General features: G+C 40.1%; 1 protein-coding gene across 2 annotated transcripts; it reads left to right on the top strand.

Annotated features, from left to right (window-relative positions):
* Positions 1 to 334: 334 nt before the first annotated feature.
* Positions 335 to 21372, top strand: podn (podocan). 2 transcript variants are annotated; one of them, XM_029277173.2, is made up of 12 exons: positions 342 to 492; positions 639 to 717; positions 7000 to 7281; positions 7421 to 7514; positions 9607 to 9671; positions 11615 to 11724; positions 11813 to 11969; positions 12079 to 12194; positions 12419 to 12632; positions 12764 to 13207; positions 16197 to 16345; positions 18558 to 21372. In XM_029277173.2, the coding sequence occupies exons 1-12, from the start codon at positions 425 to 427 to the stop codon at positions 18697 to 18699; spliced, it is 1920 nt and encodes a 639-aa protein (XP_029133006.1). In that variant the 5' UTR covers positions 342 to 424; the 3' UTR covers positions 18700 to 21372. The 2 variants fall into 2 exon arrangements, with proteins under 2 accessions (XP_020486542.1, XP_029133006.1); XM_020630886.3 differs by lacking the exon at positions 639 to 717 and having other exon boundaries at positions 335 to 492.
* The last annotated feature ends 1042 nt before the right edge of the window (positions 21373 to 22414 follow it).

The following is a 22414-nucleotide window of genomic DNA, read 5'->3' as shown; positions in this document are numbered from 1 at the left end:
TAGCAGCACTGTTTGAGCTGTCCAAGATAAATATCTGTTTGAAGTTATCAGGCTTCTTATTTCAACTCTGTGATTACATTTTTACTCAAATCAAGGTGGGATAGGGATGTTTTTGTAAAATACAGACCTTACCAAACTTGACCACATTGAGCTATAACAACACAAACTGATGGTTTGATTTGAGGCTGAACAGACCTGCTTTGTGAAGGGAGGAAAATACATTCTTGGAATTAAAAATGAAAAAAAAAGGAAAGAATTTGTGTTTTTGGCTCCTGTTCAGGTCAAAGCTGTTTCCCTTACTCGCCTCCCTTCCTCTTCACTCTCGCCTGTTCCCCTTCCTTTCTTAACTTTCCCCTTTTTCCCACTCCCACTATCTCTCACATCTGGAGTGTAGCTGGAGTGGCTGTGTGACTCCTCGAATGCTATGGGACAGCGTGTGTTTGGACTAGACGTCAGACTTCAGCGCCTTTCAGCAAACGTTGGTCACAAGGGGTAAAGTATCAAACCAGACTGTTGCTTTAGCAGACTTTACTGCTGCGTGTTTTATGGGTGGCTGTAATATTGCAAGGAAATATGAATGAGTTTTTATGTGTCAGCACATTCATCCATGCATGACAACTCTGGCATGTGCGTTTCAGACAATCCAGACCACTTAACAGAGCAGTAAAGCCACTTGACCACCTCTGCTCAGCTGAGAGGGAGCGTGAATACATGATGGTAACTCTTAAAATGCTCAACATCTCTTATAATACACACCACTTCCACTTCAAACATTTAAATTATAGCATTGCATGAGAGTGCTGTTGACTTTATGAAGGCTTAACACTCCTCTGTGACTCTTGGATTGTCTGTTTTTATCCTAGCCAAGGTCGATACAAGCTTTTATTTCTTGTTTCATGGGTGTGTGCATGCTGCTGTTTGGATTTTCTGTTGCTTGAGCTTGTGTGTGTATGTGTGTGTGTGTGTGTGTACGTGTGTTCACTGATGACTTTGTGTCATTGGGAAAAGGCTCTTTTGATAGATGGCTTTCAGTTCAGAGCCTTGAATTCTCATTTTAATTGTGTTTTTAATCGACATATCTAGAATGTAATTGGGGCTTTATAAACTTGTTTGCTGACAAAATACTCCTGCCTCCTTTTGTGCTTGTGTGAAGGCCAGATCCAGGTATTTAATTTATAACTTTTAAGTTTTTCCTTTATTAGATGAATGTTTCTTTTGTGAGCCCTTTAATGTGACATGGTTTGAAAGCAAAAGAGATCAGGTTGTCAAGGATGATGCTTATGTTCTTTCATATCAGTCCTTGCAGTTAGTGAGACCTGAAGCTTCACACACAGCAGAGAGAGAGAGAGAGAGAGAGAGAGAGAGAGAGAGAGGAGACAGCTGTTATTTGTTGTTGTCCTGATGTGTCTTGGGGGGTATTTGGGGGCAGCAGTAGCTCAGTCTGTAGGGACTTGAGTTGAGATCCGGAGGGTCGCTGGCTCACGTCCCGGTGTGGATCAAAATGTGGAAGCTGGTCTGGTTGCTGGAGTGGTGCCCGAGTACTGCTGATGTGCCCTTGAGCAAGGCACCAAACTCCCAACAGCTCTGGCATGCTCAGTGTTTTTTAGCAGGCCGGCCCTGACATTTCTCCGTTAATGCATGTCCATCAGTCCTGTTTGTGCATGGGAGTAAAAAAACCTATGTTTTAAATAGACATTTCTATCCACCCAGTAGAAAGAGCCCTGCAGGGATAGACCAGTGTTTGGTGGAAATGAAAGATAAAAAGTTGAAGAGAAATGATGCAGTACATGACACATAAATAGCTTGAAGCAGATAAATGTTGGCTCTGCTCGCTTTAAAAAGCTGCTCAGAGATTTAGTTAATCATAATGATGGGGCGCTTGACAGAGCTTTGTTTTTAAGTGTCAGAAAGGGGCAGAAGAGGAGAAACAATTTGAATATGGACCACTAGTAAGTGTAAAATAGGTGTCTTTATGTCCTATGTGTCTGACAAATGACACATTGTTGCAGAGACTTTCTGTAACTTTTAATTAAGTCTCACATGTAGCTGAACCCAGCTGACGATTACTCTACTGATTTAGGCCCTTTCACTCAGCTTCAGGTCTGCCAAACATTTGATGAACAAAGGTTTCTTTAACATATTTGAATGGAGGACTAATTCATTGGGAAGATAAAACCTCTGAAAGTCTGACCTATTGGTGTCTCTGTTGTAGCTACTCCTGCAATTAGGTAATGTCCCTGAATGGGAAAATTCTTGTCAATTGTGTCCAATTTTTAAACAAAATTGCAGAAAGTCATGGATTTTTGTTCATGACCTCCTGAGTTGACATATTTTCGGTCAAATTGTGCTGAAGTATGGCATATAAAAGAAACTTGGTTTAAGAGTAACAAAGATTTAAAGATCAGAGAGATTAGAGAAAACAGGCAGGAAATTGAACCCTCTGAAGAAGCCTGTGAATGCAGTTCCTTTAAGGTCACTGCTAATGTCCGCATGCAAACATGTTCAGAGTGATAGTGTGGATGTTAACGATGAGCTGGTCTAATTTTAAGCATGTTTCTGTAAGTTTAGTAGATGTGCACACAGGCTTCATGTTTGTTGGTTGATATTTACTCAAAGGAAGGATATGTGTCTCTGATATCGTTCAAAATGGGTACTGTAGTCCAAAATTCAAAACATTGGAGAGAGATGTCTCCCCCTGTCCCCTCCTCCCTTGATGAGATGTGCATGCACGTTGCCATGATACTGAAGCTTCAGTGTTTAGCCAGCTCTGCATCAGTCTGTAAACCTTTCTGCGCTCTAACATCTCTCCATTTTTCAAAAGCATCTTCAATATCTATCCTAGTTTGAGCACGTTTCTGCTCATAGAGTTTATTAGAAACATGCAGAGGCTTTTTAGGTCAGGTTCAATCACTTCTATCTGAACCACTTCTCTCTCCCACTTCCATCGCTGCAAAACCTGTTGGTTTGCTGTGATAACTGGTCTCATATCTGGCAAACCGAGGGGCGTCCAAAACGGCCGTGTGTGTGTGTGTGTGTGTGTGTGTGTGTGTGTGTGTGTGTAGGAGGGTGCCTTAAAACCGCCTACCTTCTCTGGTCCAAACAAATCCAGACCATTCAGGACCAGAATCTAAAGTTAGAAGGAGGACATACTGGCTGCTGCATTGTTATCAGAGAAGCCAGCACTTCAACATAACATGTTTCCTTAATGTCTGATCATATAGTAAGGTCACTTAATGATTTAATTCAGTAGATATCTTACATATTGTTCCTTTAAAATCAGCCAGTTAGAGCTGCGTATTCATCACAAACTGTGAGCGTCATACTTGATAGTTAAGTTATAATATTTTCTCTGTTTTTCTCACCCTATATGCTCATATGACAATTAACTTTTCAATGAAATTATTTTGTAAGGATTCTTCATAATCTCCACCTTTTATTCTGAAAGTCAGACAACTATTCTTAAAAAACTTGAAATTAGAAAGTTTCAAAGTATTAAACTTTACTTAAAATGTTCCCTGCACTCTAAACCATGTAAAGAGATTTCCATTTGCCAATATATTTCTACCATTTCATCCTTTGTGGGCTCTGTTTCCCCTGCAGCCAAAGAACAGATTACCTCCCTGTGGCTCCCAAAATTGATTTTGACATGTTAAATCGCTGCAGTATCACTTTAAAGTAACCATACACAGCTTTTTGCCCTGAGGCTGAAGCAGGATTGGGTTTCTCTCCATCCATGCTGGCGATTTGGATCCGTCAGTCTAGAGAGCTGTTACTTCTCAGAAACAGTTTTCAGGTTCAAGGCTATAAGGTAACTAATGTTATTAAAACCATCCGAGTGTAACCACTCGTCAATATATGAACAAAACCTCCTGCTCTGTTTTGGTAAATACTTTAATACTTTTCCTCTGGCCTGCTGCTTGTGTTTTAAATCCTCAGAAATGATCTGAATTGACCTTTGATGAGTCAGCAGTGAGGAGAAGGGAAACAAAAGCTTTCTTCTTTTTTTTTTTTCTTAAAATAACTAAATCAAATGGTGTTATTCAGCTGTGTTTGTTGTGAAGCATCAGCTACGCTATTTTAGCGGCTAAGCTGACCTAGTTTGACCCTCGATGAATGTCTTGAGCGTGAGCAGAAATAACTTCTTTAAACAGTAATGGTACCAGTCTTGACATTAAGGTCATAAAGAAAATGCACTTTAGCTTTAAGGTTTTCCACTTCAGCTGACTTCATCACTAGAAGTTACATGAACTCAAAAATACAATTGTTGCACTTCTGATTATCACAAGTGTGTTTTGATTATTTTGATTTAAATGTCAATCCCTGCAGAGGGTTTGTTAGGACCAGTGAAGAAGAAACGGAGGGGTTTACTTGGAATGGGGTTTATTGCAGACAAAGGGAGATGGGTTGATGATTCTGGAGGTTTGCAGGGTGAAGGGGAAGCTGGCTGACCAGATAGGGTAGGGGTGTGACCGTGGCTGATGGAGGGGCTTTAAATCCAGAGGGCCGGTTGAGGCCGATGGCTGAGCAGGAAGGTCGTCTACTACAGCAGCTGACACACCGATCTCGTGAGTGGTTGGAGAGTTGAGGTATATTTACTGCTGAGTTGATGAGTTGATGGAGAACAGGTGTGCAGGTCTGAGGAGGTGGATGGAATGAACAGTCATCAGGAGGGAGCCACAGAGTGTTACTGGGAAAACCACGCCCAAACTCACTCACTCACATACACACAGACAGGCTGACAAAAGAAAGCAAGGAGGAGCTGTTGAGAAGGCCAGAGCCGTGACAGAGTTGGCCTGAAATACTTTAACAACAGTTAGTAAGACTGCAGAGAAACAGATGCTTTGACGTTCATGATTCCCAGAGGATAAGTCATTATTACTCAGGACCACTAACCTCTGCGTATACCTCTGCTTTACTCCTTCAGAACTTCTGAAATTCAAAACTACATCAGCTTCTCTAAGAGCTAATGTAACCACGCTAACATGCTAATCAGCATCACCATGGTAAACTTTATACCTGCTTAATATCAGCACTACACAGAGCTGATATTAAGAAGATATCCTTTAAGAAGAATAACTGAGAAAGTAATTTGGGGATTGATGGCCTCAGATGACTGAAATAACGAACACACTCGATTCCTAGGCGCCCATCAGAGCTCCTGTGATTAACCTTTGGTTTGAATTTTGGCCACTTCTGTCATTCTTTCAAAGGAAAAAGCACATTCTGTTTTCATTAAACAGTCAGTTGTCTCATTGTGAATCATTTCTGAGAAAAATCCAAATCAACAACAGCTGTTTCAGCGGTGTGCCGTAAATCTCTTCTGACACCTACCCCGTGGCAGAGGTAACATTTAGCAAAAATGACGATATGAGAATTATCCATCTTTATGCTGATGGTCTCACCTGTTTTTGGCATCTAAGCATCAATTTTAATTTCAGTATATTTCATAACCTCCTAAAAACTCCTCACAGGAACTCGTAAGAATAAAGGGAGACGAAACCAAGCAGCAGCATGCACAAGTGCTGTTGTTGGGGAAGTGCAAAAAACTGCAGTTCCTCTCGTGTCCAGTTGAGGGTGGCAGCAAAATCCCAGGAATCCTTATTAACGACCATGTTAAAATGCTAACTTTAAAGCAGACATAAACATGTTTACAGCCTGGTTCAACAAACAGCCTTAATCTTAAGAAATCATGTCTTTATTAGTACTCACTGTAATGATTTTTTTTATTACTCATCCATTTGATTTTATTAAGTAAAAGAGTTCTGCCATATCAGGCCGGGAGGCAGAATATCAGGTGGGCTGTGAAGACAGCGCAGTGATTGTTTCAGCATCTTGTATTCTTGCCATGTGTCACGAGTGATTCTGGCAAGAAAACCCACCAACCGGTTTCCCTGCTCAGCAAGCACAGGGATCACCAATCATCATCACCAATGATTCAGGAGCTTCATCACAGCGTCAAAATATTTATTTCAGAAACTAAAAGTTGATTTTAGTTTCCTCTGGAGCGTTTCCTCTGCGCTGTCAAGGTCATATCTACAATTTTTACATTTCTGCTAAACAGTGCTGTGATTTATTTTCTGCTATGGCATTACTCTGTGCATGGAAACGTTTAAATACTGAAAGCATGCATCAAGTATATTGTTATGGAACATACTGTATACAAGGGCTTCATGTGTACTGGATCCTGCCTTCCTGTTGAAGTGAAGACGCTTGTTCATATAAATTAATGAAATATTATTATAGTATGCGCTGCAAACCATAAACAGCTGTTACCTCACACCTCCATTAATTATTTCAAGTAATTATTGTGAATGCTCCGGTTAATGAATGTAAATAAACATCACTGTTTGTGATGACAGTTTTGTAGTTATGAACATAATGGAGACACGCATAATGAGGACACTGGAGACGCACATTAGGTGGTAATGTATGTGGTCAAGCGCTATAAGAATACAATCTGATTATAGAAAATGTAATTTAATGCCAGGTTTAAAGGGGTCTACTACATCATCCAGCTGAGACTACATGTCTGTAGTTATATATGATGAAACATGCTACATGTAAGTATAAACCAATGAGAAATCAGCGATGAGAGCCAATGGAAACTTTCCACAAACTTCATTTTGCTATCATGAAGTGGTTATAGTCAGTATTTTTAATTGTGAGTGGATCACATGATACTGCTGCTGGTAACAAAACCAGCGAGGTATCAACCAACCCTGCATTTGTTTTTCTTTTTTATGGAGAGTTTTAGCCTCTTTCAGCTAATCGTTTTGATTATACAGATGCCTTATTCAACAGCAAACCTTCATCAGATGCTGCAGTATGTTGCAGTATGATAGTTGCATGGACTCAATTTAGAAAATTTCAAAAACATCTAAAACTGCTTAATTTGGACAGAAAGAAAAATGTCAGATCAAGGCTATGATAGGTTTTTCTTTCTAGGAACAAAATATTCTGTGACCTGATATGTTTAACATTTCTGCCTTCATGCAACAGAAGAGCTCAGCAGTGGACATGGCCTTTCTCAAGCATTCCATCCTGCAGGCCCTGAGTGTGCTGCTCTTGGCCGGGGTGTTGGTGCGCTGCCAGGCCCCTTTTGAACCAGAGGAAGAGGAGGAGGATGACACCAACATCACACCGGTGGTGACGAAAGCTGAGCCGTTCGAATGTCCGGCGAAGTGCAGCTGCACGGCAGAGGGGGCAGTGGACTGCGCTGGAGTCGACCTCACAGAGTTTCCCCCAGAGCTGCCTGAGGAAACCCGCCAGTTATCTCTGCAGGTCTTCTAAACATCACACATAGTTCTGAACAATAACACAAATCCATGTCTTGGTATTTCTGCTCAGATATGAAAAGAAGTTACAACAATACGAGTCCTTGAGTTTGTTTTAACTCTCTGTGTTTGGTCCCTGATCTCAGAACAACAAAATCGAGGAGATAACAGTGGAGCATATTTCCCATCTGCATCAGCTTGAGACGCTCAACCTTCAAAACAACTGGCTGACCACAGACGGTAAACGCAGTAAAACTATCTAAACACGAAGCAGGAAGAAGTGGTTGTGTTTAGTTGCCCTGCAGCATGTCAAAGCCTTTAAATGTCGGGTGAATTTGGAACAAGTGTTGTTGGGATAAGACGTTTTTCTGCCAGCGATGGTTTTGTAAGAGGAGCTTTTGTTTGGTTTAAGTCAACATCGATTTTTCTTCATTTTTATGTCAGCAAAATCTTTTCAAATAGATCCACCCAATGTGGTTTGTTTAGCCTACTTTTAACCATTGCCCAATTCAACGGCTCCTATTACAACAGACTCTGCTCTAAGTCGATACTCACATCCAGGAAATGGAGGCAAACTGAGGAGGGATTCAGAATCCATTTCTGAGGAAGGGAACATTTTGAAAGTGCTCTGCTGCTCGAGATCAATGTCTGTAAAGGGTTTTTCTCTTGTTTGGGATCTGCCAATCGAAACATCATCTAAAAAACAATAAATAGCAAGAGATGTTAGGTCTCTTGCTAACAGCTGTTTGTAGCTGAGGCTTAAGCCTTTGTTGTTTCTACTATCTGTCTGTCTGGCTGAATGCCTCCTGGTCATTTCCATTTTCATCTGTTTAATAATGCTTTTATGACAAACAGATTGCTTTGGGGATTTTTTGCTTTCCTTGCCAGCTGTGGCCACCACCGGCTTTTTGTTTGGATGCAAACTCTCTAAAGGCAGCTTCCCAAATAATTTGGGATTACAGGCACAGTGTTGTAATAGTTTAGCTAATAGAGGAATTAAAAGCAACAATGCCTCGTTGGAAGCGATTTTGAGAGAGAGAGCTCCATGTGGTTTGTTTACCTGACTTAGAGTGTACGAAAAAAAATCTTGATGAGCATTTTCTCTCAAGGCATCGGATCTGCTCTAAGTTAGGTGGACTAACCTTTGCAATACATGCCCTGTCATGTTGTTACCCCGACAGTGTCGGGGTCAATGTCCAGATCACTGTGTCCCATGGACTTGAACCAGAAGAGGTCAACTTCTTTTATCCACTGCAACCCCAGAGGGAAAATGTATTTCCAAGTTTTATTTATTTTGGCTATTCCTTTAGACAGTGGATAGAATAGAGTATCGGGAGAGGGACATGTGAGAAAGAAGCCACAGGTCACACTTTAACTAGAGCCGCCAGCTTGGAGGAGGGGCGCGTCCTAACAACTAGACCATCCACTCCACTGAAATAGTTAAATACATAATCAAACTTTAAAATTGAGTTCTCAAACTGACCTTATTCTGTCTCTATCCAAATTCTAAAGCCCTGGTAGGTTGCTGTTAAATATGAGTTTGGTTAGGCTTGAGGTTTCTGCCTGTTCAAAATAAGTTTAACGCCACTGTTGCAGAGTGCCTGATCATGGTTGATTTTAGTTAGTTCTCTGTAAATGGTATTAAAAAATGTACAGTCACGACCTGCTGTGTTTGTAAAGTGAGATGACATTTGTTATGAATTGACGCTATGCGGATGAAAATGTATTTATTTATAGAATCTACTTGACAAAGCTGTGATATTTTCTGCATTAATGTCTGAAAACATTACAACAAAGATGGACCTTAGTGGTTGCTGTGCTATTAGCTTTTTAGTGTTTCATAGATAGAAAAAACAAACAGAATCAGCAACTTACCTCACTGAATTGAAAACATTCAGAAGCAGTGAATTCATGTGACTCTGTTGTTATTGTTGATGTATTAACTTACAGATGTGCATATGGATAGTAAAACCATTGATAAACTTGTATTAAAAGCTTAAAAGCCACTAATTAAGTCACTGATTATAAATATTCAAGTATCGGACATGACCAGTTTGCAAAGTAAGTGGTTTGCATGATGCGGTTTAAATTGTGCAGAGTCCATTAGTCTATACCAAGTTGATAATATCCTCAGAGATGTATAACAGTGATGACGTTGAACATCTACAGATGACTCAAAAAACTTTTACTTTCTGGTGAGCAGTCCTATAAGGACAAGGCCTTGAATCCTGCAGTAAAGCTTTGGTTCAAATATCTGTTTGATCTAAACTGTAAGATCTAGATAGAGGTTGATATTCTTGTTTATTGACTTTTGCATGTTTCCCCTTTCCAGGCATTCAAGATGAAGGGTTCGAGATGCTGGAACAGCTGGCTTACTTATATTTGGCAAACAACAAGGTGAGTCATGATTGTACTTTCAAATGTTTGTTCTCAGCGCTGATTCCAAAAACCCACTCACATGGTGGAATTGCATGATTATCTCCTTTGTGTCTGTCTCACATATATTTTACTCTATTCCATTGTATTCTTATCCACTGACACAGTGCCAGCTGGCAGAGATGGGTGGCAGCCTCGCCTCGTACACTCTGTGTGAGCTTATGCTTGTAATCACTTCCAGTATGGCTGTGCCAGCTGGTCAGAGCTAAAATGTTACTGACCCTTTTGGACAGAGAGCGGCAGAGAGAAAAGATGGACAGATTTGTTTGTGCCTTCACAGAGATGAATAGGCAAACAGGAAGAATAGGGGATTTTTAAGTGCTCACTAAGCCTCAAAGACACCCATGCTGCTTTAATCCATAAACCATGTTATAAAGAAGAGAGCTTTAAATGAACATCTAATCTCAACAGTGCTTCCCAGATTGCTATATTCTCTGCACAATGCAGTGCTAGTAGTGGTAGCAGTGACAAAAGTGAGGGCGACCTTGCTCTGAGGTACACAGCTGGCCATTTCTGCTTTTTACCAAACTGAATTGTGCCTGCTGCTTTGGTTAGGACAGACTGGTTGAATCAAAGCAAATATTTGAAAGGTTAGGGGAAAAAACCCCAACAACTTTCCCATTCAAAATAATCCAGATGGCTGCCATAACTTTAAGACAAGGTTTTGGTTAGATTCAGAAGAATTTTAAGTTTGTGATCAAGCATGGAAACAACCACAGCTAACCCTGCCAGCTATTGTAGGCTAAAAGGAGGCACAGTGTTGCTTTGAGATGCTAATAACGTGCTAATAATATTAGTATGGCAACATGGTTATATTAACAATAATGACATGCTACTTTATGTTAGGCATATTTTCCTGTTGTCACCATCTTTTCCTGTGATTAAAAGAAAAAACAATATTTCCCCACAGGAACAGCTGTTGGTGGGATTATCATTAGTTCTGCAGGAAAAAAGGAAAGTATTACAAATAGGCAGCACTTTAGAGTAATGGTTAGCAGTGTGGACCACAGCAGGAACGTTGGCTTTGAACCAGTCAGCATTATGTGTGGGTTAAGCTTAAAATCAAACATTGATCTTCTAATGGTTAATACCGTGAAACTTCAAATAAAAGCCTATCCCAAATTTAAGGCCCAGTTCCTTTTAATTGCCTGGTGTTGCCATACATTTTGACATACAGGCAGGACCATATGCATCTTGTGTCAAGATATTTTGTGGATCAAAAATAGAGAAAAAGCAGCTCAACAGAAAAACCAAGAAAAACAACAGAATCATTTTTGTATGTGATAATTAATAGCCCATTACTTATTGATGCATGTTCCCAATAAAGGCAGGGTCATTAGACTCAAGTAAAGAAAAGCTCAGGCTATGAATAGATGTTTTATTGTATTGGACATTATGGGAAAACCAAATAATTTGGACTGGGATTGCTCTGGGTACCCTTTATTTTTGTACCAAACATAAATCTTTAGAACAGTTAGTTCAAAAGAGAATTCCCTCAGGACTCCATCATCAAAGTCGTCTGCACTTTAAAGGTTTTAAGATAGGTAAAAGCACAAAGGAAGAGGACCAGGATGTACTTTTTTAAAGTTAAATTTAATGAACAAAAAGAGAAGAGTCAGGGAAAAATCTAAATCATAAGGAAACCACAAGGTCAAACAAAGGTGAAAGAGCAGCAAGGAATCCCAACCTCCTCCCACCAATGTTTAAGTATCAATATGACAAATTCACTCTTCCTCTTAGATATAAAATTAACTCTTCACACAACAACTCAAGGTTACTTTTTACTTTTTAAATTTTTTTTTTTTACTGATGATGCAAATTGAAAACTCTTAAATCCTCCTTACATTTGTACAGCAACGTTTTTGTAACAGTGTCCTGTTGTTCTTCTTTCCCTGTTTCGGCAGCTCACGTCAGCACCCATAGTCTTACCTCCCTCTTTGGTCAGCGCTGATTTTGCTGCTAACCAGCTTACAAAGATCTTCCCATATACATTTGGTCATAAACCCAAACTAAGGTACTATGTGTGTGTTTATGTAAGTCTACATGTTGTTCATGGAGTTATGTCCTTAGACACATGGTAATTTTCCTCGATTGTGTCCCAGGTCAGTGTATCTCCATAACAACAAGCTGAGTGACGCAGGGCTTCCGGAACATATGTTCAATGCTTCTGACAATCTGGAGATCCTCACCATGTCAAGCAACTTCCTGCGGGTCGTCCCGAGGAACCTGCCCTCCTCTCTATACCGTCTTCATCTCAAGGTCTGGATGTTGTTAAGTTGGCATGTTGGTTTGATGATGTAAACACTGTCTCTTCTCATTCATGAGTCTGGTAATGATGATGAAATAAGGTTTCTTCCTTCTGTTACAGAGCAACAAGCTGGAGAAAATCCCAGCGGGAGCCTTTGACAACTTGTCAAACCTCAGAGAGCTGTATCTCCAGAACAACCTCCTCAGCAACGAGGGGATGGACAACGAGACTTTCAGGTGGACAAAAGCCCATGACAAATTTACATGACAAGCATCTCCATGACAATGCCAAGTGTAAAAAAAGGGAAAGCCTTGATTATAGTAGCCTAAAGCTGTTCAAGGGCAACAAGGGCACCCAATACCGTGACTGTGAATTCTCATGTTGCAGCATCGCAGAGAATCATATACAGTATAGGATGAATGAACTGATTTAATGACTTCCTCTCCCTCTCTCCTGGCAGCCAATTGAGCAGTCTGGAGTGTCTGGACTTGTCAAATAACAACCTGAGTGTCGTCCCCAAGGGTCTGCCTCGCAATCTAGTGCTGCTACACCTGGAGAAGAACTCCATCCGCAGCATCCCTGGAGATGCTCTCACTTCTGTTCGAAACCTCGAGTACCTGCTTCTCCACAATAACCAACTCCGTTCACGTTCCATCCACCACGCTGCCTTCCAGGTGCATTTTTTATTCCATTTCATTTTCTGGGTTGACAACAGACTGGTGGTGAAAATATGCCCGATTACATTTGAATTTATAAAAACTAAAGATAGATAACCTTTTGACCCTTTCACTTGCATTTTCATTAGGGCTTGAAGAAGCTGCACACTCTCCACATGTACAACAACTTGTTGGAGCGCGTCCCCAGGGGCCTGCCTCGGAGGGCCAAAACCCTAATGATACTCCACAACTCCATCTCTGAAATTGGCCGCAATGACCTTGCCCTGCTGTACACCCTGACCGAGCTCAACCTCAGCTACAACAAGCTGACCAGCCCCAAGCTGCACCGGGACGCCTTCAGGAAGCTGCGCCTCCTGGAAACCCTGGATCTGTCAGGAAACAGCCTTTACTCGCTGCCTATGGGTCTTCCCCGCAGCCTGCAGGTGCTCGAAATCAAGAACAACCAGCTGAACTCCATTCCAGACGGTGCACTGACCGGCATGGAGAAACTAAGTAAACTCATCCTGAGTGACAACCTGCTGAAACTGAATTCAGTGTACCAGGGAGCCTGGATGGAGCTCAGTGCGCTCAAAGTGAGTGGGCTGGTATGGGGAGAAACATGTAAATCATGTTCACTGCAGGAACTTAAGCTGTAAACTTACCATTTCAGGATTCTTGTGAGGCTATGTATACAGTTCGATTTTGCCATTTCACATTATATACAATTAAGATGGTAAAGAGTTTGGGCTTATCATTAAAAGATAGTTCAAGCCACTTAAAGCCTTATTACATTGTGATATAATCTCTGATTAACACAATAATAAGCACAAAATAGTATGAAAATTTTAATACAACCCAAAAGTATAATTGTAGTTTGTGTAAGCTTAGTTGATATCTGATTTGAATTGGGCATGGTAAAGTTCAGACAGTGATGCATTTAATTCCAGGAAGTAATTGAAAGAACATATAGATGACAGCTTTTTGACTGTTTAAACATGGCATTAGCATTGCCCGCAGGTAACTAGAATTTGCCTGGGCTGAAAATTGTGAACAGTGAAGCACTAATTCCTACTGTAAATTGATCATTTGGCCTTGCATTCCTGCTTTGAAAACAAAAAGGGCTACATTAGTGTGTCCATGTTAACTGCTAAATCTGATATGGAAAGCAAAGCATCCTCCTCTGACTCACACAACTCAAATTATTGTGATTGGGAGGCAGTACCTCAATCCTGACGCGGACCATAATATGGAAGTTGGTCTGGTAGCTGGCACCAAACCCCCAACTGCTCTGTTGCGCTCCCTGCATGTGTAGCAGCTCCACTCTGACATATTTCCACTAATGCATGTCCACAGGTCCTGTTTGTGCTTGTGTGTGATTTTGCATGTCTCTCAATATCAGAGTGTAAAACCAGACTTTCCCTCAGGGATTAATAAAGTATAAAACATTCAAATTGAAAATGAGATAATATTGAGTAACATAATGAGCTGTCTTCTCATCTAGTTTTTCCGAATCGTTATGAAAGTTTCTCTGGCATTTATGTGGAGTCTAAATGAGGCGCTCATCTTTGTTCTTTGCATTTTTACACAATTTTATTCTTTTTTGCAATTTCAAGCCATATTCCCAGAGGCTTTAATCAAACAGAGGGAGCATTAGGGCTGATACTGTGAAAAATGCAATACATTTTATTCTGAGTCTACACAAACAAAGGCTACAACAAAAAACACAATACAGAAAACTCTGATTGCTGTCACATGCCCTAAAACAACTGTGAGTGTATTTGATCCATTTTCTTTTTTGGTTTGCTCGACTGCATTGGAATCTGTCATTTCTGTGTAACCCTGTGTGTTCACTCTCATTTTCCCTGCACTCTTCTGTTTTTTGTGACTCCCCATTTCTGTCAGACATCCTTGTAGTGATGCGATGTTACATCTGCTAGACCAATTATGAGTGAAAGGACTCTCTGCAACCCCCTGAAACCTGGAAAGCCTATTTCAGTGACAGCTAGTGATTCTTTGCTGCTCTATTTATGGGATTGGACCTTGAAAAATGTTCAACTTTTGAAAAAAAAGAACACGAGAAAGGTATTGGTATTAAATTGGGTTAAAAAAAAAACAATTTGTTTTTTAATTATCCTTCATAGATGATTTGTATGTGCTGATCAGCAAGGGCCCATAATAATGAATTTAATCTAAAGTATAAAGCATCCTTTCTAGGAACGCTTTACACAGTGGCGTAACAAGACAAAAACAAGACTGAGACAAGTAACAAAGGATGGGAGTCTGATGGAGATGCAGGCTCATGAGAGGTTGTAGGCTCAGGTGAACAAATGGTGTTTGAGGAGTTTTAAAAAAAATGTGTCCAAAGATGGGGCATTGTAGACATCAGAAGGGAGGGTGGCCTAGAGGCTGGGGGCTGTGATGCTAATGGCCCAATCTACAAAGGTATGGAGTCTGGTTTGGGGGATGGAAAGTAGGCCAGTGTATGAGGACAGGAGGTTTCGGGATGTGGTGTTTGGTTGAAGGAGGTCAGAGAGGTACTGTGGGGTAAGGATGTGGAAGGAATTATAAGTCAGAAGGAGTCAGTGGAGGTGGATGAGGGTTAAGGTGGGTGAGGGTTGGGGTGATGTGCAGATGAGGACCCTGGCAGCGGAGTTTTGTACATACTAGAGTCTGTCCATGCCTTTGCTGGGTACCCCAGAAGTCAAGACCGGAGGTTATAAAGGCTTGGGTCAGGGTTTCTACCACTGAATCAGAGAGTGATGGCCAGAGTTGGGAAATATTTTTTAAATGAAAGTAGGCGGATTTGATGATGGACTCGATGTGGAAGTGGAATGAGAGGGTAGAGTCTAGGATGACACCCAGGTTGCAGAACTTGAAGGATGGATAGAGCACCCGTCTACATCCAGTATGAGATCTCCAACGTTTCTCCGCAGTGGGGCGACAACCATAAGATCGGTTTCATTTTTGTTTAACTTAAGGAAATTGGTTGACATCCATTTGTTTATGTTGCAAAAGATCTTCACAAGCTGCCTTGTTGACTTAAAAGGTACGAGTATAGAGGGTCTCCAGTGCTTACTTAAGAAGAATAATAGCTCTGTAGGGGGGACAGAACGTATCAGCAGGCATAACATCAATGTGTTGTCACGGAGAACTCAATGTAGTTTGCATTATAGTTTTTTGGCTGTATGCCTCTCCTTCAAAAACTTACAAATAATTTGCTCTGAAATTGAAGAAGAACAAGCTCTGACTCTGACTGAGGCTGTGGCCTCTTTCTTGAAACGGTATGGACCATTACTGACCACATTATTCTGTCTCAGAGGAAAACATTTCTTTGTCTGTTTGTTTTTGCCAAATGAAGATCCAAGAACTTTTGGCAAAAACAAATGGAGAACATTTTAAGAAGAATCTGAACCTGTAACAATAGGTCAACTCTTAGGTCTTACTCGTGAGGTTTCTTCTGTGGAGAATGGATAATAGTCACACATATAAAGTGTATTTATTATTATTTGTCCCATTTTACAGTAATAGATCACATATATCAAAGAGAAGATTCATTATTCATTCTGTATCTTGTAATTGTAGACGCTGGATCTGTCTGGAAACCAGCTGACTCACATCCCCTCTGACCTGCCAGAGTCTCTAGAGTACCTTTATCTGCAGAGCAACCGAATCTCCACTGTTCCAGAGTCAGCATTCGAAGGCACGCCCAACATCAAAGGCATATTCCTCCGGTAAGGGACACACTAACCCTTTCTTTTAAACCAGTCCAGATGATCGAAGTAATGCGACTCAGGCATGTAACTGATTATTGTCAGTCCTTTATTGTTCTTTATAAACACTCCTGTCATCCTTCATGAGCTTCTCAATGAACTCTTTCACCTCAAAGTAAGTTCAAAACAAATCGAGAGGAAAGGGTTCAATCTTACCTTCCTCAGGGCTTTACTGCACTCTGGTGAGTGACCCCTTACATAACTTTTCTCTCCATTTGGATTGATCTCCATGCAGGAAATGATTATGTAACTTTGACTGAGGACTGGCTGTGAGGAAGTTATTATTTAGTTTATTCTGCTCTGAGGCTCTCCAAGGGACAGCTGCAATCAGGTGGACTTACACCATTCTTTTCACTTGTTAAGAACCCATTTTTACAACCAGCTCACGGTGAGTCTGGAGAAAATGGGAAGTTTTTGTCTCTTGTGCTTTTTGATTTTTTCAGAGAGTTCACCGTGAACATATATCCTGTCTCTCAGACTCAGACAACTTTATAGTGCCACTTGTTAGCCCATAGCTAAGCACAATTAATGGAAACAGGGGTAAACTTGCCTTGCTCCATACGGGGATATTTGCTCCCAATAGCCCACCAATAATCGCTAAAGAGTTAATAATATGTTTTAGGCTAAGGTTACTATTTTTTCTGTATATATGTCAATCAACTAACATTGACCTGGCAAATAGTATGAATGGAACATTTAAGGGATCACAAAATATTTAGGATTAGTATTCCCCTGCGCAAATCTTTGTTTGCCACATTTGATTAGATTCAGGTACCAACACTTGGTAAATGTAGCAAAAGCAATAACTTTGGCTTCTAAATGGTGCACGAACAGAGGTCTGCTGTCCTCCTGCATTAACAAAAGATTTTGAGCAAAAAGCCATGAAGGCAACAAGAAGCAGCTTATCACAAGCACTGTAGTACTGCAGCTAATCAGAGCCCAGTAAGACTGGATAAGGTGAAAACTTTCTGACAGAAAAAAGGTGTCCAATAGTTAAAAAAAAAAAATCCCAGAAATTTTAGGCTCAATTATATAAGTTACTTCACTAAATACATTACATACAGTAACTAAAGATAATTGAGAAAACTATATGGTTTTAAGTCTCATTCTACCTGTTTGCCAGACATTGTAATTTCCAGAACCAGTCCCCCACTACTTTTAGTGGTTACTCCTTAATAATTACAGTTCGCACATGAAAGTGTAACTGCTCGCTCTGGGAAGTTTCCTGACTTTACCTTCTGGGTTCTCACATCGGCTCACGTTAACGTCACATAGACATTTTTACCAGGGGGCTGACAAGAAAAATTCTTGATGTCGTCCACATATCCAGCTCACCCTGAACATTTCAGTGTAATTTTTAGGAGTTTTGTGCAGGTGTGAAAACATCATTGACATCATTTAGTGAAACACTACAATGTGTGGTATCCAATCTTCTTCTCTTACTTGTGTGCATCCAGGACTTTTCCAACTCTGGATTATCCCACATAGTGCAGGCTTATACTTAAAAAACAGAGCAGCTGAAAGCAGCTGTCAGACAGCAGAGTAAAGAGGTGTCAGACAAGCATTTTCAAGGCTTTTGTTCTGTTTCTTTTTGTGTTCGTTCTTTGTAGTCTGACATCAACCTAGCTTCTTTATGTCCGCCTTGACCCCTTCCATGCCGTTGTACATGCCTTATTGTTCATATCAGCTGCCGCAACATTTTTTCCCTCCACCGATGGCCTGAGCAAATTTAGAGCTGCTCTAATAATAGTGGGGCAGATGTAAGGGGATTTATGCGTTTTCATTAGTAATTGCATCTTCATGGCATGTTGGTTAGTTGTTAAAATTTATTGGCAACATATGCAAGCACTTTGACTAATTAGAGTAGAATTGAGGCGTTTCAAAAGTGCTTTGTAGTAGATGAGTAAAACACGTGTGACTTTATTTGATGGACTGAAAACATTAGAGTGGGTGCAGTGCAGAGAGACGTAACTCACAGATCTGAGTGTGGAGAGAAGTTATCATGTCTGATGTCTGTTCCTCCTGACAAATGCAATTTGTAAATGTCACCTGCTGTCTGTTAACCACCTCCTCTGTACATTTGAATTTCTGCTTTGAAAGCTCAGTCATTTTGTTCAGCTGTCAAGCCATGACAAAAGCTCACACACCTTCTTTTCTGTTCTCTGCTTTTAAGATTTAACCGCCTGTCGGTGAACGCTGTGGATGAGAGCTCTTTCGCACACCTGTCAAGTTTACAAGTTCTGGACATCGGCACAGGAAACAGCGACCTTCCCTTTAAAAAAGACGAGATAGAGGATGAGGAGGAGGAAACATAAGTCCTTCTCAATTAAACTGACATTGGACTGCATTGTGGTGTGGACGGGGAGGGTTTTAAAATGGGAGTGAACCTGTGATTGTCACTTCCCAGGTATGTGAATGCATTGTGCTGAGAGTTACATATTTCTGGTGCAGGATACCGGAGGAGTATTTATCATTATTTGGGCTGGTTTATGTTACATAATCTTTATATCTGTGCTAAAAAAGTATTTTTTTTGTCTAGTATGTTTTTGCGCTGTTTTGACAGAAATCAAAAAAATTATGTTTGAAAATGTCCAAGTAAACATTTCAGAAGCAATACCAACCAATGTATGCAGTCAAAAAGGATTGTTATTCATTCTGTGTCCCTCTTTCACTGCCTCCTGTTGTTTTTTTAATGGCTGCTTCATCTCTATGTATTGAAAAAATACACTTGACAAAAAACATTGAACATTTTGTTTTGCAAGGCTTTAGAAGCATTACTCCCACTGACACAAACAAAGTTGCAGCAAAAACTCTCAAATAGGGCTGCATTTCAGATTCCTATACATTTATCCAATGTTTGGTTTACAAAAGATCTTTTCATCCGTTCAGATGACAAAATTGAGAAAGTATAACACAAACCAAAGGGATGTTTCAAATTGCTTATTGCTACAATATTAATGCTATTATGCTTATTTTGTCAAATCTACAATCATCATTCCAAAATGTTAAAATAATACAACAGGAAGTAAAGCCTCATATGGCCTCTGTTTTCCTGTGACAATGAGTCATTTCCAGTTGTTACTTTCTCAAGATCTCCTCATATTTATGTCATCATATGAGAAAATGCAGGTTTTCAGATGATAACAAGTTATTTTCTCTATATTTTTAAGGGTAAGGTCACATATCATCCTCCTTTTCAACAATGTTAATAAGTCTTAGAGCTCCCCAAAACATGTCTGTGTAGTTTCTTGTTCTAAATCCACTCTGATCCTGTATTTGATCATGCCTATAAACCCCTCTATTTCAGCCCTGATCAGAACAGGCTGTCTCTGTGTCTGTAGCTTTAAATGTAAATGAGCTGAAAAACACATTTGATCATGAGTTCAGTATATCTAACAAATCAGCAAGGACTTCAATCTTAAGCGCCATTGTTTGACCTGACAAATGATAATCATTACCAAAATGATCCCACATTACTTTTCTTTTAAAAGACTTAAATTGAATTGAAAGCACTGTCAGCACCAGGGGTGCCAGCAGGATTAAAATTGTCTTAGTACACATAACCAGTTCCAGTGTGCATGTAGGGCACCTTCATCTTCTAAGTTTCCACACGCAAATACAAGATCAGATCACAGTGGCTGAGTGAGCGAGAGAACGAGTAAGCAAGTACATTAACACTACCTATGCAACACCAAAACACCACAAGTAGCCATGCAGTCAAACATGAAGTGAAGTTTGTATTGAGCTTATATAGCCTGCAAACAGAGTCAGATACTCTTTGTAGCTTATCAGCCTTAATAAAGCTGATGTCACCTGGATAAGATGAAGTAACACACCGAGGCTGTTTCCTATGTGTAGGGAAAATATTAGAGTTTTCTGGGCTTGGAAAACATGATGGGATGTCTGCGATCCTAGATTGCTCCCTGACTTCATCATGACTTCATCATGACTTCATCATGAACCAGCTGTTCTTCTGTCGTACCACAAATGCTAGCTGTGCTAACATTAGCAGAGTCTGTACACACACAGTCAACATTATTTATTATATTTAGTTGCAGAAACGTTTTGCTATAATAACCCTTTACTGTAAGTCATAAGTTAAATTACACCAATCGTGTTTGCGCCATGATGTTGGTGAGTGGACGCAGCCAAAGACTCACTCATGAACAGAGAGGATAAAAGGAATAGAAAATAACTAAACAAAATAAATCTGCCATTGTCATAGTTTTGTTTTCACAGGAGAAAATTATACTGGTAAAAAATGTACGAGCATTACTGTCTGTAGCTTTAAATGCAAATGAGCTGTGTTTGACTATGCCCCTCTCATGAAGGGCTTGGGTGCCCTTGGCTTTCTCGCACCATGCCCAATTAAAGAGTATCTTGGCAAAAGGTGGACTCAGAGGGCAGAACAAACACCTAGTTGTGGGAATGTCACCAACCTGGGGGAGGGGTTACTGCCCTTTGTGATGTCATGGAGGAAAATCTCCAAACAGCCTGTCTGAGCTCACATTTTCTGAAAAGTGGAGCAGGCAAAGGCCGAAGAGGATAGGGGCACATATTAGTGTTGGAAAACCATGGTCAAGTGTATTTTTGCTAATATGTGACCTTTAGGGTATAACAGATACATAACCAGTGCAGTATTGGAGTAACACCAATGATTAGGACGCAGTAGAAATACCAATAATGTGGATATTTTTAATATAATAATCATCTTTAAGTTTTTTTGCCACACGCTTTTTTATGTAATATTTAAAACCTTCAACAAATACCAACTTTTCTGAGGCTTCAGTCTTCTGCTGCTGCTACTTCTGTCAACTCTGTTTTTTTTCTTGTTTTTTTTTAAAGATAGCAAATATTTTTTATATGACATTTAAATACTCATCCTGTTACAATCACAGTTATGTTGTTAATACAGTGTCACATACAGCAGTATATTATGATCACATATACAGTCATTGAACACAGCAATAAATTATTATTTAAAAAGGCTGATGAAGATTGTGCGTTTTCTCACTTTCACCAGAACATGATCTGATCAGTATTTCTGTTCACATGGGCGCCGTCACTGCTTATTTCTTCTTTGTCTCAAACACTCAGACAAAGTGCTGATAATGCTCAATGGAGCAAAAAAAAATCATGGAAAAGAAAAAACACATTTCAGAAAACCAACACTCCCGAGAGAAAGGGTTTACATCCTGTTCTACATCAGACCACAAACCGCTCTTAATGCACTGCCAAAACACAAGTAACTTTATAGTTGACCAGGATGAATCGGAGTCTTTTCATATAAAATGTCCATCAAAAGTCTGAGTATAATAGAGCTGTTCAGATTGTCCCTCTTTGGACTTTGAAAATTTGAAAATTCAATACATATCATGATGCAGGGCTTATGATATAATATAAAACGATGTAAACTGATTTTGTAAGGGTCGGGATATATTGCAAGATTTTAAAAACTTTAGAAAAAAAACCGTCCTCAAATCATCACGTGATATAGTCATTGAAAAAAATTGCATTAGTTTAAAGATAATTTCTCACAAACCTAAATACATGTTTCCATGCTCATACTGAACATATGCAGTCACCGAAACGCTAAAATAGTGTTCAGACTGAAAATTGGTGATTTTAGAACAAACTGTAACAAGTGATGGAAAAGTGCTTTTTGAGGTTCAGCCAGTGCTTTTTTTGAAGGTTGATTAATCTGACTAGACCAAATAAACGGGTATCCTCTGTGTCCACAGACAACTCTTTTTAGGTCGGCAGCACCCACACCCTTCAGAGCTCTTCTCACCAGCGCTCATTGTTGCTAGGTTACAAAAGTTCACTTCTGCTTCCCTTGGTAATGTCTGTTAGGTGTGTTTTAGATAGCTCTGTGTGCTTAATATGGGCTTTAATTGGAGGAAATATCACCAAGACAACATGAAAACGATGCAAAAGAGTCGTGTCTTGGCATCTGCAGCAGCTCTACACCTTGAAATTGTGCCCTTGAAAAGGTGAGTCAGACTAGTGTCTCCTCCGACATTGTTGTTG

This window comes from Labrus bergylta, chromosome 6 (genome assembly GCF_963930695.1).
Source record: "Labrus bergylta chromosome 6, fLabBer1.1, whole genome shotgun sequence".
Classification (NCBI taxonomy): Eukaryota; Metazoa; Chordata; class Actinopteri; order Labriformes; family Labridae; genus Labrus; species Labrus bergylta.
Note: the sequence above shows the minus strand (reverse complement) of the source record. Positions and strands in the feature narration are given on the sequence as shown.